The following is a 14,185-nucleotide window of genomic DNA, read 5'->3' as shown; positions in this document are numbered from 1 at the left end:
AATTGTTTTTGCGTTAGATGTTTCTAAATCTGTTTTTGTTGTCAATTTGATATATTTTGATAGACATATATTTGCATGTATTAATAACGAAATATTATGAAAAAAAAGTGGAAATGATGCTTAACACACACACATTTACTATGAACACAATTTGTAATAAAATTAATAAAACGATAACACACAGAACAAGAAAAAGTTCGAAAAATCAAACTACGATAAATTGAAAGATAGAATGAGAGGTAACGAAAGAAGGTACGATTGTGAAAATGTGATAGATGGTGATGTATGTGTGTGACGCAAAGAGAGTATGTTTGAGTGAAAGAGAGAATGAATGAAAATGAGAGCAAAAAAGAAAAAAATTGAAAAGGTGTAGATTTGTTACAAGATATAATATAAAATTAATTTATTTTGTCGTGAGAAAGTGCACTGCTGTCAGAGAAGGATAGGGAGTAAAAACAGGTGCATCTATCTATACCAAACACACAATATACACACAGGTATATATACAGACAAACACACATGCAAACACACACCGAGGGGAGAGTAATCGAGACGATCCATTTGTCATCTTTCGACGTTAAATATTCATAGTTGTAAATAAATAATGAAGTAACTTTTTGTATTTGTGTCTGATGGTCACTCGGACGGTTCAATTTAGAAAGAGATGGAAATCTTAGAAACGGCGCGTTGCGACTTGCGCGATGATTGTATCTACTGAAACGAGTATATTTTCTCAACAATTTGAAGATCACTGCAAAAGTATGCGTATATCATTTTTTGAAATCATTAAAAACCCACCGTGTTGCTCCGTTTAAGTCTTGATTATTCTTCACATTACACCTGCGTCCAACAAGATCTCCATCTCCTCCCTTTTTTCCCGAATACCTCCTTCCCGAAGTTCATCACATTGTGCATCTAGTGGAGTTTCGCATTGTCTGATTTCGGAGTGACAGGACGAGTGACAGAGCGAAAGAGAGAGAGAGAGAGAATGCGGAAAAGCTTTTTACCAAAAAAAAACAAAAAAAAAAAAGAAAAAAACGTGAAAGCTGTGAGCTACTCATATAACACAAAAGCGATGAAAAAGAAAAGTGTTGACGATGGCAGCGAACAGATAGAGTAGTAGATCAAGTTTTACGAGACAAGAGAAAAAGAGCGAGAGAGAAAGAGAGAGAGAGAGAAGAAAGAATGAGCGAAAGAAAGAGGCGAGTCGCGTATATATATATATAAATATATATAGTTATTATTATACATTACAATAATAACGCGCTGTATTATTATAATTAACGATTTACTATTATTGACGTCATCTAAACGTATGAAAGATTTTTACACTGTTGAAACTTGTGAAGTAAATAATATATTTAGTTTATTTTGGTACATCACGATTTGATGATGAGAAAGCGAGAACGAGAGGGAGAATGTGTGTGAAAGTGAGAGAGATAGATAAATTGAAAAAAAAAAATTGACGAAGAAAAACAAAGTAGAGAGATGGAGTACGAGCTATTTTTTAACAGACAGACTTGTTACTCGATTGAGTCCACGCATTAAGGCAAAGTAAAAGAATTGTAGGGAGAGAGTAATTGTTGAAGAGAGAGTGGTGTGAGTACATATGAGAGAAGATCTATGTGTGTGTGTGAGAGAGAGAGAGAGAAAGAGAAAGAGAGGAGCGAGAAAGAACGAGCGAAAGATGGGAGAGGATGAGAAGAAGACGAGTCAGAGAAAGAAAGATCGAGTGAGAGGGAGGGAGGAAGGAAGAGAGAGAGGAGCACTTACTAGCGAATGCGTATTTTGTGTATTTGTTGCACAAAGCGAGAATTGTCACCATTTGACTGACAAAAAATCCACATGTGATTTTAATAGTAAATTTTGAGAGAGAATTTTACTAAATAGACTTGTATACTAAAAGAATAACACTAAAGTAATTATTGCGACCGACCAAACGAAAAAAAAAAAAAAGAAGAACGAGGGAGAACACGAGTTACAGAGCAGCATTAATTAGTTGCGCCGATTGATTTGGAAGAGGGAAACGTGAAAGAAAAAAAAAAAATGAGGATGACGGACGCAAGTTTGTGTCATGCGTCCAGCATCCCCAGATGTAATAAAACAGACAGATTCCGCGGGAAAGAAAAGAAATAGGCGGCTGAAAAATTAGTGAATGAGCAAGCGAGAATTAAGGAGGAAAAAAAAGAGCGATCGAGAGTATAGTTATTAATGTACAGAGAACGCAGAGACGTGTTACGCGATAGATAGAGTTGAACTGATGAAGAAGATAACCAACCCTAGGTTAAGCAAACACACGAGCGAGCGAGCACTCGCTCGGATTTAGGAGATATACATACAAGGAAAAAAGGGCGATTTATCGATTTAAGATGCGGCTAAGTTCATATGTAGGTAGACAGATAAGTAGAAACAATAGTTTAGCATTAGTAGTTAGGAAAACACTACGATACGCCTCTCTTATCCCCCGTGTCCTCCTCACCCAATTCTGTGTGTTGTCGACGGGCCATAGGAGGACACGGGCACGGGGCACCGTTCAGCCTATGCACCTCGCACCCGTCAAGACTGACTGGCTATTCATATTGATAAATATATATATATATATATATATTATTCTATACAGCATATATATATATTGAGCTACTTGTATAATTGTATAAATAGTAAGGAACTATTTGCTTGCTGCGCACCGCGGGTCGGGTGCGTGGGCTGGCCGGATGGGTGGGCTTTTTTTTTAAATTTGTCGATACAGGCTGCGGGAGCTCATGGGATCGCACGCCGAAGAATTTTTTTCTAATCTAGGAAAAAAATAGAACACTTTGCAACAACGCATTGTAAAAGTGTTGATATCACTCCGAACGAAGAGTTTGGATTTCGGGAGCGATCCCGATGGCTCTTGGTTCCTCAGCACAGACTGTGTGACGTCAGAAGCGAAGAATCATATGAATTTTTTTTGCTTGTACGATTCTTTGCTTCTAACGCAACTTTGAACTTGCGAGCTTCTGCGATCGAACGCCACCGGGGAAGTTTTTCGCAGAAGAGAAACGGTTCTTGCTGCGGACATTGCTGCTTTTCCGTAAAAAAAAGCTTTCTCTTAGAGTTTTAGCGTTAGGCACTTTTTAGTCTAGACATACCGTAATTGATAGGTTGATTGTAGAAACGGGGAGGCGAAGTAAGAGGAACTGATTGATAAGGAAGGAAGCAAAAAAAAAAAAAAAAAATGTAGGATGTTTTTAAGTAAAATAACGTTAGTCGAGATCGGCTTAAGAGAATGAAAGCGACAAAATGCGCCTGTTTCGTGCGTGCGTGTATGTGTGTTTGGATATCTGTATGCGTGTGTAAGACAGAGAGAATTAATTAATGATAAAACGAGGTCCGTGATGATTAGATGATCATCGTCTTGTACAGTCCTTAGTTTTTCAAGTTTTTAAGTCATTGTTTTACACGTGTTTGTTAAGCCACATAGTTGTATTACTCGACATCTTGGTTTCTTCCTCTATCTATACACTTCCTTGTACCCCCGGCCCGATGTAATCTCATCGTGGTTATCCGATCCCTCCCCTCTCCTCTTTTTTTTTGCATTTGTATTCCGCCTTGTCCTTCTTGTTCGGCGAACGAACTCGCGAAGGAAAGCGGAAATCTTGTAATGTAATTCTAGAATGGAACGATAAAAAAAAAAAAAAAAAAAAAAAAACGTAAGACACGTAGCCCGTGCGTGCCGCTTATTTTGCATCGTCTTTCCAAATGTTGACAAGAGAGTGAAGAAAAGCGTATAAAAGAATAAAAAAAAAAAAAACAAAAAAAAAAAAAAAAGAAACGGGGAACTACGATGTCGTCGATAAACGCTGAAACTCTTTTTGTAAATCCACGCGCGCAAGGATCAATTTGTAGAATTTCGAAAATACTTTTAAGACAGATGCGAAAATGTTTTTAGCATGTAATGTGAAAAAAAAAAAAAAAAAATCTTTAGACGTTAAGGCAAGTTGTGTCATAGTTAGTTAAGAAATCTAGGGAGACTCTTAGGAAGTCGAATAGGTGCTGTAATAAAACAAAGTTTAACACAAGAAATAAGTCAGAATTAGATTTTTCATGAATAAAGAAGAAAAAAACGAAAAAAAAAAAAAATGAAAAATGCTCGCGAAGTGAGAGAAGAACGTGCGGAAAAAAAAACGTAAAACACGCGACGATGACACAAGGGGCATAAGCCACTAAAAAGTGCCCTTAGTTTATTTTGGATCGTTTAAAAAAACGCTAGTCTTTGTGTGAGAGATAACGTGAGGGTTTTTAGGTAGGATTTTCTCGGAGACTAAACAAGTAAACAAACCTATAAAAAAAGGAGAAAAAAAAGAGAGAAAAAGGAAGAAAAGAGAGAATCGCGCGATGATCATTATGAGAGCAGAAAGATCGACGAGAGAGAGAGAGAGAGAGAGTGCGAGCGAGAGGAGAGTGCGCGCGCGTGTATGTACATTGGGTGTATGCGGAAACTCCGAAAAGTGGAGTAGGAGATATAATGCGTATTTCGAAAATACAGATAGAGACTGCAGCATGCACCTACGCGTACACTTGCACAGGAAAAAAAAGAAAATGGACAAGAAATGACGCGCACTTATTGCGAGGGTGTACGCTCTCTCCGCCACTCTTGTGCTATTATTACGTACACTTCTCTTCTGTGTGTCTCTTTTATTAGGGGCGTGCACTTGAAATCGGATGGTCTTTTTAGAGTTACGAGTAATGAAGAAACGGTTTGGTAACGTAATTAAAATAAACTTCGCGATGCGGGAAAGCGAATTCCCGGATTTCGTCACGATTATCGTCCCTTATTTTTGATCAATAAACGATCTGTTTTGGGGATTAATGCCGAGCGAGACGAGTCTTACTTCTCACCTATCCGGCGCAATCCTCCTCGAGGAAAACATAGAAAACGGAAAAAGAAGAGGAGAAAGTGATCCCAGAAATAAATGCGTTTTCTCATCAATGTGATAGATCCTATTTTTATTTATAAACTTTTGTTATTACTTTTTTATCCGTTACAGAATATCTCTCAGATTTCTTCAATTTTATCGTCAAATCGGGATAACATTTCTTGGTGAATTCCAAGTTTTTCCAGATAGCAAACGTCCTGCATGCACATTGTCCAAGTAAAAACTTTTAACTTTGCGGAAAATTTTTGGTCTTTACAATAAATTTTATCAAAAATTTCGTGAATTAGCGCGTCGTGTGTTTAGATTTGAATATCCTTAGGGTGTTATCCGCACTACCGGATACTATTTGTTTAGGATTCGACCAATCGCTACTGAGAACCTTGTCTTCATGTCCGATAAGATCGAATAGTGGTACTTTGGGACTGAAAGCAAATATTGACATATTAATTGTGATTTTTTTGTAACTGTAGTAATATAGAATCGCCATTCGATTTTCAAACATATATCTACATCAAAAATTTAAGAAATATTTCAAACTTTATAAAGAAAATTTTCAAAAAAGTGTCCGCTTTCTAGTATAACGTTTGGAAACTGTTTTTTTTTTTTTTTTTATAACGTTATGATTTGTGACCAACCTTCTCGTGTCCCAAAGTTTAACTAGATTGTCATACGCGCCCGAAATGAAGAGATGTTCGTCAACGGTTGACCAGCGTACTGTGGAAACCCAATTTGCATGGGAAGTAAACTTGGCTTTCACAATCGTGCCCTCTAAAACACATCATTATGGATAAAAGGATTAAAGAAATATATATATATAGTTAATAAAAATCTTATTAATAAAGTCGTTTGATTTTGTAAGAGAAAAAAATGAAAAACAAAAAACCGTCATTGCTTATTGCTTCGCACCTGTAGATCTCGGATCAAACAACCTCACATGCTGATCGACCGATCCCGCTATCACGGTGCGCGACAAAGGTGAGTAATCGATGTCCAGAATGGATTTGTCAGCGTAAACTTCATGTTTGATGCCACCAAGTTCTAAATCCCAAATTTTTATCGTGTGATCCATAGATCCTGTGATGATTTCTGATTTGTCGGACCATACAATCTGGCTGACTGATTGCTTGTGTCCCTTTAGAGTGCGCTTCGGAACCTGCATGTAAGATAAAAAATGCAAAATAAATGCGTTAAGATGAAACTTTAATTTTTCATCTTCAATTGATGTACATACCTTAAGTTTGCTCTCTTGATCTGACTTTGCTCTTTTCGATTCGAATTCTTCATTATCATCATCTTGTGCAGCTGAATTAACACAAATGTTTCATTTTTAGAACTCACATTCAAAAATTAAATTTAATAAAAATGTAATTTAAGAGATAAAAGATTTAAAAAGATATTTCTTATATTAGATTACTTACAAGTTGACCATATATGAAGTGTGCTGTCCCAGGAGCCAGTCACCATTAATGTTTTATCATAGTTAACACTGAGAGATTCCACACTTCTTTTGTGTCCTCTGCAGACATGCAGGCATTTTGTAGTATTTTCTTTTATATTCCAACTCCATATCATGCATGTGTGGTCCATAGATGCACTGTGAGTGTATATAAAATTGTTTTATTATAATCACTGATCATCTTTTACGTTATACAAAACTTTATGTGAATACCTGACAAAACAAGCATTGTCATCATTGAGAGAAATCCATGCTACTGCTTTTACAGGTTGTGTATGTTTATTAATCACTCCATAGTGATTGCCTTTGGATGTCCAAATGTGTAATGTGTTATCATAACATCCGGTCAAGATCCTAGAATACAAATTTTTGATAATTAAATCAATTTTACTTGATTTTCATCTGTTCTCCTATTTTTGGCATAAATACACAAACAAATAACCATTTTCCATTGCTAGCAACTGCTGACACCCAGTCATCATGTATCAAACAATCCTTTGGCTGTGGTGAGGATAATTTTTCTATACACACAATGTTTATCACATCTTCTGTGGAGATCTTTCTTTCCTCAGTATGTTCAATCAATGAAGTACGCAAGAAATGTCCACATACCAAAAACTCAAATTCCACATCATTCTGAATAGTATTTGAGTCTGAAAATAGTTAAAAAATAAAATCAATTATTTAATAAAATTAAAATATATTTAGCAAATGAGTTTTTCCTTACCTTTTAGAAATTTATTTACTAACGTGTTTAATTCTTTTGGTATTATTGTGCTGTGCACTGTCAAAGCATATTCTGGTAGCGGATATCTGAAATCAATCAAGACAAAATATAGTTTTGCCAATCGGCGTGTAAATAAAGCAATAAAAAATTGAGAAAAGTAGTTTACTGTAACTGCTCGGTCTGCAGACGGATTTGTATTTGCTTTCTGTCTTCGTTTGCACTCATCTCTGCTTCTTTTTTTTTCTATTTGGAATTTTAACAATACTCACTTTATTTTAAAACTTGTTGCTTTATATATGTGTTTAAATATATATATATATATAATTAAATATACATATTTTGTAATAGATCTTATGTCTTGTTTAATGTGCCGTTAGCCTCACCTAAGACTTTTGAGCGTCGCACATGTGACAACATGTGTTTGCACGTTTTTCTCATATCCAGGAAAAAGGTCTACCACTATCACTAAATACAGTAAAAGTCTGTTCTTTCCCTTTGAACTGGAGCTGCTCTAAGCTGCACTGAGCTGTACTATTTTGAGTTCTTTTCTCTGTTTGAACATAGCGAACGTACCGACTAGTCGCTCATAGACAATAGACATGGCTACGTAGTTGCCAATGTGCACCACCACGGACATTGCGCTGGTTTACAGGGCAGAAAAGTGATTACACATTCTCGTATAGCCTGGTGGCCGCTCTCAGTCTTCTCTCTGATTACACATTCTTTTATGGGCCTGGCCACTGTCAGTCTTTACTTTGGTCAAATATTAACTAAATATCCGTTAGAAAAAAATTGAGTGAGAAAATGAGTTTCTTTAGCAAAGTGTTTGGTGGCAAGAAAGAGGCAGCCGCTCCTTCCACAGCTGAGGCAATTCAAAAGCTACGTGAGACAGAAGATATGTTGATAAAGAAGCAAGAATTTCTTGAAAGCAAAATAGACAATGAAATGTTAGTAGCGAAGAAAAACGCGTCAAAAAATAAGCGAGGTAATTTTAATAATTGCGAGTCTCATATGTGTGTTATACGCATTTTATACATATGTACATATATATATATATATATACATATATATATGTATATAAAAATAATAGCAATGTATATATATATATATATACATACATTGCTATTATTTTTACTCTAGTTTTACATCTGTCACAAAGACATATTCTATCATTTTTTAAGTTTTAGTTTTGTAAAAAATTATTTGTTGTAAATTTATATTGCTGACTTTTACAACTCGCATGTTATCTATTTAACATTATCATTGCATATGTCACAACAAATATATGTATATATACATACACTAAAGTTTAATAGGAAATATAAAGATTATGTTGTTCCCCAGCTGCTATCCAAGCGCTAAAAAGAAAGAAGCGATATGAGAAACAGTTGCAGCAAATTGATGGTACACTATCTACGATTGAAATGCAAAGAGAAGCATTAGAAAGTGCTAATACAAATACTGCTGTTCTTACCACCATGAAGAATGCTGCAGATGCAATGAAAGCTGCGCATCAGCACATGTAAGATTCTTTACAAAATTGAAACAATTTTTTTGTAAAAAAATTTATATCTTGGCAGCTTTTTCTTTCTGTCTTTTTTGTATTTATGTGTCAATTTTTCAAGAAAGATGATCTAGTATATATATGATGAACAATTTATATAAAATTGATATACACATATAAATGTATATAAATTTTCTGTTTTTTTTTGTTTCATATACATTTTAGGGATGTTGATCAAGTGCACGATATGATGGATGACATAGCAGAGCAACAAGATGTTGCAAGAGAAATCTCTGACGCTATATCTAATCCAGTAGCATTCGGCCAGGATGCGGATGAGGATGAGTTAGAGAAAGAATTAGAGGAGCTTCAGCAAGAACAGCTCGATAAGGAATTACTCGGTATCGACACCACAACAGAAGAATTGCCAGCAGTGCCGACTTCAGTTCCTGTTGTACCGAGCAAAACTCGTACAAGTAACTATTATTTATTTAATGCTAACTTTTCTTCTATATAGACACATTAATGTAGCAGAATATGAGATGCACAAACATGTGCGTCTCATTCTTCTATCCTTCTATTTATGCACATAGCTTTTTATAGAACGAAATATTTGTTATATTTTTTATTCTAATTACAGAAACTAAACCAGAAGAAGATGACGATCTTAAAGAATTGGAGGCGTGGGCATCGTAAAATGTTCTTAGATGTGACGAATTAAAAGCTACATTTTTAAATAAATGTAAAAAATTGTATATTATTACATATATGCATAATATTACTATATCATATTGTGTGCAGTAAATCAATTAAATGAAAATCAATAATTTTGTAACATAATGAGGTTACATAAGCTGGTGATAGATTTTTTCTTAAGCATTGGCAATTTTGGACAACGGTATTTAAAATTATGCACACTAATTAAGCTTGTTAGTAGATAAATAACGTTGCTTTACGCTATGTTAAATATTGATCAAACGACATCCAGATCTAACTGTAAACAGTATAGTATATTTTATATTTACAGTATATGTAAATATATATATGTAGGAGGTATCATTTATTACATATAAGTGTATGTATACACATACACTAAATATAGAAATAAAAATTATGAAGCACCATACAGCGCATATAACAGAAAAATTATATGTATATATATATATATAAATTATTATATATATATATATAAAATATACATAAATAGAGAAATAATGTAAAAATACTCTGGTTTTTACATCTATAAAAAAAAAAGCGATAATATAATTCTTTCTCGATAATGCTTTGTCATTCTGTTACTACGCATAGAAATTTGGGGGGTAATCCAAATTGTTACCATAAACGCTTTTTTAAACTTTGTATAAATATATTTGCTACAAATAAATGTAATGCAAAAAATTGGTTTTCCTTCAATACTATCAGTTTACAAATAATTGAAACACAAATATGGATATGATAGCAAAAGTATAGCAACATTGGCTACCATTATTCTCACAACTGCATTCTGAAGTTTACAATCACACAGTACCGAAATTTTATTTTAAATTTTAGTTTATTGTTACGGGTCATGAGTTAATATCGACTTGTATTTCTTTTTACATATAAAAACTAAAATTCAATGCTTTTGGCGAGCAATTTCACATCAAAGTTTATTATGTGAAAATGAGTAAAAGAAATGCTATAAAGTATTTAAATAAATTGAAATGTTATCTAACTTTAGTGACTTTATGAAGTTTTTTGTACAAATACAGACTTATAAAAAAGTTTCAAAAATTTTATTATTTCTAGAATGACATAGATACTCTTCTATAATCATTTTTTTTTATTTCTAAAGTTTTCCTAAATTAAAAAAAGAATATAACGTTGATCTGGAATGTTGAATTTTATTTTATCGTTGACAAACAATGTACCAAGCAACAAAAATCCGCGTCGCATTAAACGAGAGTTTATAAAATTCTCTTAAGCCGAGAACACACAAACAATTTAAGCATTAATGCCCAATTTCTTCACTTCTGATAAGTTTTCGATAATTTTATCTGAAAGATAAAGTATATCTTTTTGTATAATTATATCCAGAGGATAGCTACCGGGAGATATGGAGAAATCGGGGCCTAAGCAAATCAACCAATCATAGTCTGGCATTCTCTCAAATGTAAAGAGCCGTCTACAATGGAGAGTTTTAGACCGAAATAGTAAGAAATTGACCAATCACAGGCAAAGTACAGAAGAATAATCGATTGTGATCAGTGATGCTAGATTTGCCCCGCACTCGCGCATGCGCAGAGGTTAAAGCGCCAGTAAAGTATTACATTCGTTCGTGAAACTGGTGTCTTTAGTCGCCCCAAAGAAAAATAGAATTATAAATATATGAAAACACAACATATATATATATATATACGTTCGTAGCATGCAATAATACTAATTGTGTAAATAAATTGAATCTCTAATATAAAGATAGGTNCTGAAATAATTTTACAAAACCACATTTTTTAAAACTAAAATAATAGATAATTTATTTGGCAGGAAACTATGAATACCAAGATTCCTTGCAGGGGTAAGGAAAATCTGCCAAAACCTTACCAGTATTCATCAAACAAAACATATTTATTGTTACAAAAAATAATGTCTATATCAAACATAACATAATAACATAATTAATTGATTTTATTTGTAACAAAAATAAATCTATATAAAACGAAAAATACTCAACAAAACTAATGAAAAATCAATATAAAATAAAACAATATTATTAATTATTTATTAACAAATTAAAGCTAAATGACTAGTACAAAAGTGTTAAAAATTTATAAATGAATGATAAANAAATACATATAATAAATTTTAATAATAAAATTAATAAATAATAAATAAAATAATGTTTGGCTGATGACTAGTATGATTGCATCATTGAGTCTAGAAAAAGAACTTTGATACATAATACAGCCGGTCCCGGTTAACGTTACGGTTACGCCTGGTTTTGGCGCGCAAACATACATCGTTACCTATAGCTACGGTACTGCGCGCTCAGCTGTAAATTAACGCGCATGCGCGAGTGCGGGGCAAATCTAGCATCACTGATTGTGATTTGTCAGTTTCTTACTGTTACAGTCTAAAACTCTCCATTGTAGACGACCCTTAAGCTACGTTCAAAAAACTCTTGATCTCTGAATCTTGATTTGCTTAGGCCTGTTCTACAATACAGTCGTAAGCTGTAAGTCGTAAGAAATCGACCAATTACAGACAAATTACAGAAGAATAATTGATTGTGATTGGTCAATTTCTTTCGACTTACAGCTTACAACTGTATTGTAGAACAGGCCTTAACGATTAAATCCGTTTTTTTCTTTTTATATATTCCCGGCTTTATTCAAAAGAGCAAGTTAAACAAAAAAAAAAAACGTGTACAACGAAGACTCTCTGCTATATATCTACCAGAGAGAAATCGGAGAGCGGTCATCCTATTGTAATTTTTTACGACTGTAGTTTCAGTCGCTGGATTTAGCGCCATATCCACAAAAGTGGATCTCAAAGGCCGTTCTACATCAAACGCAAGTATCAGATCTCGTGGAATTGACCAATCGCAGAGATCCACTTTTGTAGATATGGCGCTAAAACCAGCAGCTGAAACCGTCGTAAAAAACTTACAATAGGATGGCCGCTCTCAGTCTTCTCTCTGTCTACGTATCGACGAATTTTTGAACGTACGTGTGTGTGTTCTGTTAATTAATATGGCGATTTTATAGTTTGTGCTCATTGAATGATACTGTTTTAATTCACGAATATTCGTGATGTGATTGGTCAATTCTTTCTCTATTCAAAATATCGGTCCGATTTCTATGTAAAGAGCCGTCTACAATGGAGAGTTGTAGGCCGTAACAGTAAAGGGTCGTCTACAATGGAGAGTTGTAGGCCGTAACAGTAAGAAACTGACAAATCACAATCGATTATTCTTCTGTACTTTGCCTGTGATTGGTCAATTTCTTACTATTACGGCCTACAACTCTCCATTGTAGACGGCTCTTAAGAAATTGACAAATCACAATCGATTATTCTTCTGTACTTTGTCTGTGATTGGTCAATTTCTTACTATTACGGCCTACAACTCTCCATTGTAGACGGCTCTTAACAACGTGAACATGCTTAAAGAGCCGTCTACAATGGAGAGTTGTAGGCCGTAATAGTAAGAAATTGACCAATCACAGACAAAGTACAGAAGAATAATCGATTGTGATTTGTCAATTTCTTACTGTTACAGTCTAAAACTCTCCATTGTAGACGACCCTTAAAACTCTGTATCCAGATTACTGATTAGAAATTTGCGTTCGAATAAAAACAACGCAAGCTGATCTCGAGTAAACTTAGATAGATCTGATTTAATAAATTTCAAAAAATATCTAAAAACAGTTACTTCTAATTTATAGTGTGATACGAGCTTTAAAGCCTGTTCTACATTGATCGCAAGCGCAAAAAACAGGTCTGGTAGAATTGACTAATCGTATTGATCAAATCATCCAATTGACCAGCGTGATTGGTCAATTCTACGAGATCTATACCTTGCGTTTGCGCTTGCGATCAATGTAGAACGGGCTTAATGCATTTGATTGCATATTTAGGAACGCTAGAAACATCTATTCGTCATATGTAGTATGTATGTATGTGTGTATGTACGTTCATCAACGTTCATATTGGTTCTTTCTTGACCATCTCTATCTGCTGACCAGAGGTTGCGGTAGACTGCGATTATAAGAAACGAAATATAGGTAAGCTCTGAGACGAGCAACGATAAGGAAATCGAACGAGTTGTATTGTACATTGAATAGCTACGGCAGTACTAATTGTTACGTGATCAGTGTTATGCATGATAGTGCATATTGACGTTTATACATAAGCACATTTTAATTCTGGAATGCGATTGTCAATATAAGTCAGAATAGATCAGTACAAATTATTGGTAATGTATTAAAGTAGATATCCAGTTGGCTTTACGTGGACACAAAGTTTCGCAAGAACGCACAACGGCCGCGTGCCGGCATACAGATCTACGGGAGAACGGAAATTGGTTATTGAAGAAATGGCGGCCGAAGTTCCGATGCTAAATAAGAACCGAATGCAGGTCTTTAAGAACAAAGGCAAGGATCAGGAGGTGAGTAAGACATTTATTATTTTTCTACAATTAACAATATTTGAGTCTCCCGCGTGATAAGAATTTTTTATCGGGGTCGCAAACGGAGACGTAATCATGGTTGCTCTCACATTTTTGTTTGAACTTCATGTTCATGTCTCATACGTTTTTGGCTGCTTTATCTTTTTTTTTCCTGTTTCTTTTTTCTAATTTTGACTTTTTTCTTATCAATGTTAAGATACAATTTTTATTTCACACGTTTCAGGTTTTGTTATTTTATCTTTTTTCTTTCTCACTTTTCTCTCTTTAAACAATTTTTTTTGTTTTATTCTATTTTGAATTTATTGCTACTATGCTTTTTTTCGACACATATACTTACCAAATATACATATACATATATAATATGTGTATATATATATGTATATATACATATATATATATATATATATGTATATAT

At 34.1% G+C, this 14,185-nt stretch overlaps 3 protein-coding genes across 4 annotated transcripts in view; 2 read left to right on the top strand and 1 right to left on the bottom strand.

Annotated features, from left to right (window-relative positions):
- Positions 1 to 1,928: 1,928 nt before the first annotated feature.
- Positions 1,929 to 7,658, bottom strand: LOC109853319 (ribosome biogenesis protein WDR12 homolog). The gene is made up of 10 exons (XM_020425301.1): positions 7,486 to 7,658; positions 7,269 to 7,345; positions 7,103 to 7,188; positions 6,818 to 7,028; positions 6,589 to 6,729; positions 6,338 to 6,513; positions 6,151 to 6,221; positions 5,826 to 6,072; positions 5,555 to 5,687; positions 1,929 to 5,341 (listed from the first exon to the last, which is right to left on the bottom strand). The coding sequence occupies exons 2-10, from the start codon at positions 7,325 to 7,327 to the stop codon at positions 5,203 to 5,205; spliced, it is 1,263 nt and encodes a 420-aa protein (XP_020280890.1). The 5' UTR covers positions 7,328 to 7,345; positions 7,486 to 7,658; the 3' UTR covers positions 1,929 to 5,202.
- Positions 7,659 to 7,805: 147 nt separating this feature from the next.
- Positions 7,806 to 9,684, top strand: LOC109853320 (charged multivesicular body protein 4b). Its single transcript, XM_020425303.1, has 4 exons — positions 7,806 to 8,087; positions 8,447 to 8,624; positions 8,832 to 9,082; positions 9,247 to 9,684. Exons 1-4 carry the CDS (start codon positions 7,907 to 7,909, stop codon positions 9,300 to 9,302), a joined length of 666 nt encoding a protein of 221 aa, XP_020280892.1. The 5' UTR covers positions 7,806 to 7,906; the 3' UTR covers positions 9,303 to 9,684.
- Positions 9,685 to 13,268: 3,584 nt separating this feature from the next.
- LOC109853321 (importin subunit alpha-4) overlaps positions 13,269 to 14,185 on the top strand; it is a 5,825-nt gene continuing 4,908 nt past the window's right edge. Inside the window, exons 1-2 of one of the 2 annotated variants that reach the window (XM_020425304.1) lie at positions 13,269 to 13,366; positions 13,575 to 13,749. In XM_020425304.1, the coding sequence (XP_020280893.1) occupies positions 13,678 to 13,749 (72 nt within the window). In that variant the 5' untranslated portion in view covers positions 13,269 to 13,366; positions 13,575 to 13,677. Of the gene's footprint in view, positions 13,367 to 13,571; positions 13,750 to 14,185 lie in introns of both variants that reach the window. The other variant, XM_020425305.1, reaches the window with a different exon arrangement.

This window comes from Pseudomyrmex gracilis, unplaced genomic scaffold (genome assembly GCF_002006095.1).
Source record: "Pseudomyrmex gracilis isolate BER0280 unplaced genomic scaffold, ASM200609v1 scaffold_46, whole genome shotgun sequence".
NCBI classification, from domain to species: Eukaryota; Metazoa; Arthropoda; class Insecta; order Hymenoptera; family Formicidae; genus Pseudomyrmex; species Pseudomyrmex gracilis.
The sequence above is the reverse complement of the archived record's forward strand: the minus strand, read 5'-3'. Positions and strand labels throughout refer to the sequence as shown.

Coding starts and splice junctions, on each gene's coding strand:
- LOC109853319 (XM_020425301.1), bottom strand. CDS start 7,327: ATGAGTGCAAACGAAGACAGAAAGCAAATACAAATCCGTCTGCAGACC. Junction 6,730..6,817: donor GTTGCTAGCAATGGAAAATG/GTTATTTGTTTG, acceptor TTTGTATTCTAG/GATCTTGACCGGATGTTATG. Junction 5,342..5,554: donor AAACTTTGGGACACGAGAAG/GTTGGTCACAAA, acceptor ATTTGCTTTCAG/TCCCAAAGTACCACTATTCG.
- LOC109853320 (XM_020425303.1), top strand. CDS start 7,907: ATGAGTTTCTTTAGCAAAGTGTTTGGTGGCAAGAAAGAGGCAGCCGCT. Junction 8,625..8,831: donor AAAGCTGCGCATCAGCACAT/GTAAGATTCTTT, acceptor TATACATTTTAG/GGATGTTGATCAAGTGCACG. Junction 9,083..9,246: donor ACCGAGCAAAACTCGTACAA/GTAACTATTATT, acceptor TTCTAATTACAG/AAACTAAACCAGAAGAAGAT.